The 8,556-nt window shown below is 47.1% G+C and overlaps 1 protein-coding gene across 9 annotated transcripts in view; it reads right to left on the bottom strand.

Moving 5' to 3' along the window:
* Nucleotides 1-8,556, bottom strand: part of SERGEF (secretion regulating guanine nucleotide exchange factor) — a 197,305-nt gene that overhangs the window by 37,034 nt on the left and 151,715 nt on the right. For 2 of the 9 annotated variants that reach the window (XR_001360010.1, XM_014530907.1), the window contains one exon: nt 1,690-1,899. The exons of the other annotated variants lie outside the window; for them this stretch is intronic. Coding sequence is in view for 1 of the 2 variants with exons in the window: in XM_014530907.1 (XP_014386393.1) it covers nt 1,862-1,899 (38 nt within the window). In the remaining variant the exon portion in view is untranslated. Of the gene's footprint in view, nt 1-1,689; nt 1,900-8,556 lie in introns of those variants that run through there. 9 annotated transcript variants of the gene reach the window in all.

Here is an 8,556-nt window from a genome sequence, read left to right on the forward strand (position 1 = left end):
AAACTATTGCACCTTCCAAGAGAGCCATGCCCTTACCCTGAATAAAGGGGCCAAGAACTCCGCCCTACAGAGCCCGCAGAAATGCCAGAGGAGAAAATAACCAGTGAACTCGAATCCGCAGAGTGTGTGAGGATGGGAACGATGATGACCATGATGGGCACCCTGAACAGGGACAAGTGTCTTCAGGTTGGCATGATCCTAATGTGGTAGACAGTGACATATGAAGCCAAAGCCATGCCTGGGGTGCCAAGGATTTTACAGGCAGCACATGGCTGTGGGTTTACAGTGACTATGCTAGCTCCACAGTGTGTATCTGGTTTATGCTCCCCTGGAAAATTAAGCAAGTGTAAATCTCCTAAGACACCATCAGAAACATGCTTCAAGATTGTATCCAACACATTTGGAAAATATCTCCTCCTAAAACCAGCTTTAGGAAAGAGCTGGCCTGGGTAAGGGACAGAGCCAGCATTCTAACGGGGTCAGATTACAAGCTACAGCCACCCTCGGCACCTGAAAGGATTTCTCTGTGGTGAGGACTGGGTTCTCTGGGGAAACTTAAGCCGGGTGGGCTAACTGCTTGCTGAGCGGTGTCTCCTGAGGCAGAATCAGGACAGCGTGTCCCAGCCCACCCCAGGCTGCCAGTGAACTGACACATGCCAGTGAATGTTCTCCCCGAGCAGAGCATGGGGCTCGGGCCATGCGCACACGCCACAGAGCTGACAGCTGATCAGAGGCAGCTGATCGGAGGCACCACAGGCTTCTCCCCTTCTTACCTCCTGGGCTGCTGGCTGCTAGGCTTAACTCGGTTGACCCGGGCACACAAAGCTCCGCACGGTATTTATGAACCTGCTTTTGCAGGCTGACAGAAGGAGGTTCGGACGGCACCTCGCCCAAGTCACACTGTCAGAAAATGTGGAGCTGGGATTTAGCCGAGGTCCTTCTGACTTCAAGGACACCTCCGTCCTTGACAGACTTGCCTAAGCAGGCTGGCTTTTCAAGATAAAAGGCAAAACCAAGAACCAGGGGGTCCTAGAGATGCAACTCTCAGTCTACCATCTCCTGGAGGGGTCTCTCTGTCCCCCCCACCCCTGACACATGGTCACTCACATGGGCACCCCTGCAGGAGCACCTGCCTTCACAGGGGCACACCATCTGTCCCAGTTGTAAGAAGTTCTTTGTTCCACGGACATAGGGAATATCAGCTTCCCTTGAGCACCAAAACTCACATAGCTTTCCCCCTTTCCCTCTGCACTACATCTTAAAGATACCAGAGGACTTTTAAAAGAATACCACGTCCCCTTTCATGATGGTAACCACTGGCCTGAATTCATGTGGCTCGTGTGTTTAGATTTTCACAAGGCAAACATGTTCTTAGAGAGCCTGTATCTACCCCACATGGGCATTCTCAGGTCCTATCACATGGTGCCAGGGCCAGATGGGTCACTCCTCTGCCCACTACCCCCTGCCCTCGGAGCAACCTCCTTGGCCACTCCACAGGAGGACACAGAGCCTGCTCTGCCACTTCTCCCACACTCACCTGAACACAAAGATGCTCTCAGACAACAAACCAGAACACTTGGCACAGGGGCGGGGCTAGGGGGCATGAGGTGGGGGCTCAGAATGCCCATCTGAACCCCATTCAAAGTCAAGAACGAGCATTGTGACTGGTTCTTTAAAGTTACTGTCTAGGAAGACTGTACAAAAGAGGAGGCCCAGAGAGAGGCCTGGGAGTCACAGCTGCCCAGGGAGCCCCTGAAAAACCAACTCTCTGAGTTAGCATTCAGAGGAAGAGCCGCATCCTGCTTGATTTCTCCATGATCATGAGAACAGCAATGCTGGTGGGTTCTGGTGATGTCACTTCTCAAAGAACCAGGGATCCTTTCTGACTTTGCATTGCACCTGCCACATTATACATATATATTAATAGCAAATATTTTAACTGATAAATGAATAATGAAATAAAAGAACACATACCAAACACAAGTATCTCACCTACAGGTTTGGAAAAAACACTCACATGACATGCATCAATATCGGAATTACCAGTCTCTCTCCCTGGACTGGTCATACCCTTCCTAGGCGGAATTTCCCATGGCACCCTTTTCAGAATGTTCTGGTAAAAGGAAACAGAACCACGAGGGATGGAGAGCAAACCATGAGTCCTCCAACCAACTGGACTAACCAACCTGACCCCATAGAGGCTGGGGCTGGGTCAGACAGCACAAAGGGATTCCAAGGCCTTTGTCCTACTGTTGGTGGCGGGGCATGGAGCATCTGCACAGGATGTCTAAAAGGCCCCTCGAGTGCAGTATGCTCAAATTCAGATCAAGATCTTTCTACCCAAACCTGGTCTTCTTCCACCTTCTTTCCTTCCTCTTCTTTTTTTTTTGTTTGTTTGAGTTTAGAATGGCAGGGTCACGATCCACTAGTGCATTCAGAAACCTGGAGATCATCCTTCCCACTTTCTCCTTCCTCGCAGCTATATTTAACCCATCATCAAATCTTGCCAATTTTATCTCCTAGATATCTCAGAACTCCTCTTCCCTCCCATCCTGCTGTCATTAGCCCGATCCAGCATCATTTCTTACTGGGACTAAGGCAAAAGCTTTCTCTTCACTTGTTTCCCTATAAGCCAGTGGTTCTCAACCTTCTGGCCCTTTAAATACAGTTCCTCATGTTGTGATCCAACCATAAAATTATTTTCGTTGCTACTTCATAACTGTAATGTTGCTACTGTTATGAATCGTAATGTAAATATCTTATATGCAGGATGGTCTTAGGCGACCCCTGTGAAAGGGTCGTTCGACTGCCAAAGGGGTCGCGACCCACAGGTTGAGAACCGCTGCTATAAACACTCATATCCTCCCACCTATTCTCAAGATGGCTGTCAAAAAGGTCTCTTGTAAATATCAGACTGGTCATATCTCTCTCCACATGTAAACACACACACATAATATCAGCCTTTGCTCCAAATCCTCCAGTGGTCCCCATGCTCTTAGAATAAAGAAAAACAAAAATCCTTAACAAGGCCTACAAGGTTCTGGTCTCCCACTCCAGCCTCTTGTCCCACCTCACACTTTCCCCCACCCTCTGCACTTAAGTCATACTGATCCTTTCAGTTCTCAGGAAGCACTGAGCTGCCACTCACCTTAGGGACCACATGCGTCCAAGTACCTCGAAAGCTTTCCCCAACCTCATCTACTCTGTTACCTCATAAACTGCCAATGATCCTTCAGATCTCGGCTCAGATGTCACTTCCTCATCCGAGCTATCCCTGATCACTTGAGGTAGACCAGAACCCCTATTATATGATCTCATGGCAACCTGTCCTTTTCTTTCATAGCATTTATCCTAATTTGTAATTTTATATTTATTGCAATTATTTTAATAGTCAGACTCCTCCAAAGAGACTGTAAGCTACTTGAGGGCAGGGGTTATGTGGATCATGTAGGTTTTATCATCATTGTATCTCCAGCTTTTAGCAGCAGGTCTGACACATAGTAGGTGGTCAATAAAACCCCACTAAATTAATAAATAAAATGCAGCTCTTGTCTGGATTTATTGCAACCAATCCCATCAGGTCCTTTTCTAACACCATTCCTGGATGCTCTTGAATTTGTCTTAGGCTACTTGGAAGTGTCAATATTTTGTCATCTCTCCTCATCCCGCTGGTGTCCACTATAGGGGCCTACCTTTTATCAAGGAAGAGATCATGGCATCATCACTGTCACCACAGTTACATTTATGGGGGGATTTACTTACCATATATTAGACACTGTCGAGGACCACCCATGCGGTATTCACATAGTCCTCACAGTACTATGAGGTATATATTATGTAATCCTATTTTGCTGATGAAAAAAAAACAAAAACTGAGATTCAGAGGGGTTTTCTTAAACTTGGTGGGGCCAGATTTTGAACCACAGTCTAGCTCTAAAGTCTACAGTCTTAATTACAACCTGTCGCCTTGTGAAACGACGCTAATCATACCCACTCATAGTGATATCATGAGGATTCAAGCACAGAGGGCATTTGGTAAAGGCATTTGCTGTGGTGCTGGAGGCTTTGTGGGGAGGGATAACCATGTACCATTTTACCCAAAGAGAGCTAATCTGACTGCCCTTCTGGGACTAAAACAGCTGGACTTGGTCTGAAAAGAGGCTTTTATGAAAAGCAGCATGCTGTGGCAGTTCCAACACAGAGCGTGTGGAGAGGGGAGGTGATCTACTAACAAAGACAACCCAAGGATCTCTGGCCCAGGGAACTAACCATTCTGTGGTTAGAGAGGGAGGGAGCGGAGACTTGGGAGAGCTCCATGTTAAGGAGGCTAAATGTAGAAAGGGTTCCATGGAGAGGATCAGTGGCAGTGCTGGGTGAGGAGGCAGCTGCTGGAGGCTTGGAGATGAGACTTGGACCTTATAGACCAGCCTCCCCATCCTGGCTCTGTCCCTGATACACTGGGCAAGTCATGCCCTTCTTTTAGCTTCATTTTCCCCGTCTGTAAGTGAAGAAGTTGAACTAGCTTGTGTCCACGGTTCCCATCCAGATTCTGAAATTTGAAAATTTCATTTTTGTTCTCTTTGGCATTGGGTACAAATGACTAAGACTGACACTGTGATTCAACGACAAATGTTTATAATCCAGAATCACAGATTCTGAAATCTTATAGCTAGGATAGATTAATGAATCCAGTTCTCTCTGTCCTACCCATTTGATGATAAGGAAGCTAAGGCCCAGAGAGGGACTGTAAGTTCTGGGAGGACAGGAACTACCTGTCTTGTTCTCTACTGCACACCTGGTACATTTTCAAAATGTTTATTTTTTTTAAATATATTTTTTATTAATTTCAGAGAGGAAGGAAGAGGGAGAGAGAGATAGAAACATCAATGATGAGAGAGAATCATTGATTGGCTGCCTCCTGCATGGTCCCCACTGGGGATCAAGCCCGCAACTTGGACGTGTGCCCTTGACCGGAATCGAACCTGGGACCCTTTAGTCTGCAGGTCAACACTCTACCCACTGAGCCAAACTGACTAGGGCTCAAAATGTTTATTGAATGAATGAATGAACGAATAACCTCCCTCCAGGGTCATGCAGCCTGGGGGCAGGGGAAATACCCTCATTCCTTGCCTAGAAGGAGGGAGCAGATAAGGCGGAAGCCTCAGCTGCTTCTGGCCCCTGCAGGTTGGTGCTCTCCAGCTAGAGAGCCAGAACGAAGCCAGGAACAAATTCTCAAGGCTGGTGGTGCTAGCAGCGGTTGGCCACCAAGTGGGCTTCTGCTGGAGTCCTCCGTGCTGTGCATAAGGAATCACGTGATGTCAATTACTGCATTCTGTGAACAAGCTCATGTCCGCCTGCGCATCGCCAATGAGTACCCTGCAATTTGCCACAGATCTGCAGTTAGTATGTGGCACAGCAAGTGGGGCAGAGGATTTTGAGACACTCCAGGCCCAGGGAAATCAGGTGGTGTGTTCTGGGCAGCTACTGGCCTCAATGATCAGGCAGCAGTATGTAGGGATGTCCTTTCCACTCGCTGCGGAAGAGGTCTGTGTCCTGGGTACCCTTTCCTGTCCTGGAAGGAGCAGGTTGTCGGACTCAGTAAGTCCAGCTGGAGAAAGCCATCACTGTACTGTTTCCTCTGAAGTGTCAAACAACATGGGCAGGGGCAGAGTGGCAATTCAAAAATCACCGCCAACGTGTCTTGACGGACTGGTCATCCGGCCAGTGATGTCTCACACAGGATTCAAAATCTGGCTGCGCTAAACAGGAGCTGTGTAATCTATCTCTGTGACTTTGTTTCCACATCTGCAAAATAGGGATAATAATCCCTACTTTGCAGAAGTATTTGCAAGGATTAAGTGAGATCATGCGGATCAAACCCAGATTAGTGGCTGCCATGTATAGCAGCTGATACTTAGTGAGTGTACCATCCATGAGCCTCATCCATGTTCGAGATCTTTTCTGAAGGGATTCTCACCTCTTGAGGAAGATTGGGGCCAGGACCCTGGCAAACCCAGACAAGAGCCTCCGTGTCTCAGATGTGTGTTCCCCCCTGGGTGACTCCACAGTGACAATTACAACTGCAGTCGTGTGAGGATGTCAGATCTGCCTTCTTCACCTCCACCCTGGCTGCCAAGAGAAGTGAGCGAGCCTCCCCGTGAGAGGGGAGGTTGCTCATTTCTCCAGCAGCACCGCTGCAGCCCCTGACCTACTTTCCTACTAAAAATAGCCCCTCTTAGGTCACTGCCGCAAATTGAATTCCGCTGCTTCCCTGTACCCAGTAAGCAGGTGGGTGGGCGTCAGAACACATTTGGCGAGCAGGAGCCTCCGCTTATGTGGTGCATGGCTGCCCAATAACCACGCATGCACAGAGGGCAGAGGGCTCCGGGGCCCACCCCACCAGGCACGTCTGCACACAGCAGAGCTGCTCCTGACCCTGCTGGGACGCCTTGGGAGTGGGGGGAAGGGGCCGTGAGGGAGATTCTAGTTCCTGGGCTCTCAAGTCTGCTAGAACTGAATCCAAATATGCATTCTTGTTATTTAAACTTGGGCAAGACCCTTAACTTTTCTTTGCCTCAGTTTCCTCACCTGTAAAATGGGGATAATAAAACTGACCTTAAGGTACTGTACAGATAAAATATGCTGTATGTAAAGCAGTCCTTGGCACAGCATAGGTGGTCAACAGTAAAACTATTACTGTTTTCTCCATTGTGGGGGCTGTCACTCCACAATGCCCTCATGCTGAAGCCCTCACGGTGGGGGTAGCAAGGGACAGGGGCCCCTCCCAGAACTAGAGAGGTTGCAAGATGAAAGTGCCTTGGCGTTACTAAGGTTAAGGGTTCCCACACATGGCTAAGCAACACCATACAACTTGACTTATGAGTGTCCCGACTAACGAGTTTTTTGAGATACCAGCTGTCTCTTGGCAGATTTTTTGCACTGAGTTGACAGAGTAATTTGAGTTAATGAGCTCCTTAACGAGCTCGGTCTCGGAACGAATTAAACTCGTAAGTCAAGGCCCCACTGTAATCAGTATTAGCAATACTGACTCCAAGTCCTTGCCCTAGAGACTAGGGATCAGGAAGCCTGTCTCGGGATGTAGGGACCTGCATGGTAATAAGCTCTCCCCCTGACTCGGATGCACTGCCAGGTCTGAGAACCTCTGAGTTAGTCCATTCATCTCCTAGCAGAGGGGGGAGCCTCCTCCCAGGAAGTCAGGGAAATCTGACCCTGGATGGGAGGACAGTAGGTTCACCTGCTGGACCGGAAGGACTGAATAGGGCATACAAAAGCACAGAAGGGAGAAAGCTGTTAGGAAAATGTCCTAAGGTCATCAAAGTGAGGTCACCACCATGGTAAACAGTGACAACACAGATCACAAAGTGTCTTGGATGACGTCGATGATGTTGCCTACATCCAAAAGTATGATATTTTCCCCAATATTTTTTAATATGTGCCTTTTTTGTTTTCATTTTTACATGGCCAATGCTGTTGTCTCAGTAAATACTGCAAATTAGTCAAGCAGATGGGCCATAATTTATCTAACCCTAATTGTTGGACATTTAGGCATCTAATTTTACGAAATTATAAAAACACTATGCTGAACATCTCTAACCATAAAGCTTTTCTAAAGATCTTTCCTCAGGAGACAATTCCAGGATGTGAATTAATAAATGAAAGTGAATGGACTTTCCTTTCACAATCCTCAAAGCGCTTGATAAATAGTTACAAAGGATTTTCTAAAAGTGACCAGACTGTTTTTATGAATGAGGAGGTAACGCCCAATGAGGCTGCAGGTCTTGTCCAAGTCACACTGTTGAATGGGGTGGAACCAAGAGCAATATCGGAGTCTCCTAACTTCAGGTCCAGTGCTCATTCTTCCACATCACATCACAGACCAACGCTGGGTGCAGTAGACCTATTCGGCCAATGCCTCTGATCACTTCTAACTAAGGATTTTAGGTTAGCAATGTACATGGGTAGGAGATGAGAATAATGTATGTATGTTCACATGTACATGTGAAGCACTATGTGTGAGTCTATTTTTCCAACCTTATCATGCATGCTCCCCTAACAATTAAACCAAGCATCTCTTACACTGTCTTACCTCCACTCCTTTGACCCTACATAAAATGTCCCCTGTTCTATTCAAATTCTGAGTCTATTTCAAAAAGACAGACCTACATGATCCAAAAAGCATTTCCAGACTGTGGGCATTTACTATCAATAACATCCATATATGATACTTATTTTATTGTTTTGCAGCATCTCTTGTATAAATGTAAAATTATTTAAGTTTACCTACAGAATAAAAGTTTGTTTCAAGCCTCTGTTATTAGAAAGAAACAATACAACCCTCCCCCACCCTCCTAAAGCGAATGAGAATAGTTTTACTTCTAGAGTTTGGTGGGTTCACAACAGGTCACTGCAACCCCCTGTACACCTTCCATATCACAGTAGCAAACATTTGGTAGATTGGAAAGAGCGCTGGACTAGGAGACAGAATACGTTTCTATGAGCTGAGGACCTACTCTGACCAGGCACAATGCTAGTTGA

This window comes from Myotis brandtii, unplaced genomic scaffold (genome assembly GCF_000412655.1).
Source record: "Myotis brandtii unplaced genomic scaffold, ASM41265v1 scaffold782, whole genome shotgun sequence".
NCBI lineage: Eukaryota > Metazoa > Chordata > Mammalia > Chiroptera > Vespertilionidae > Myotis > Myotis brandtii.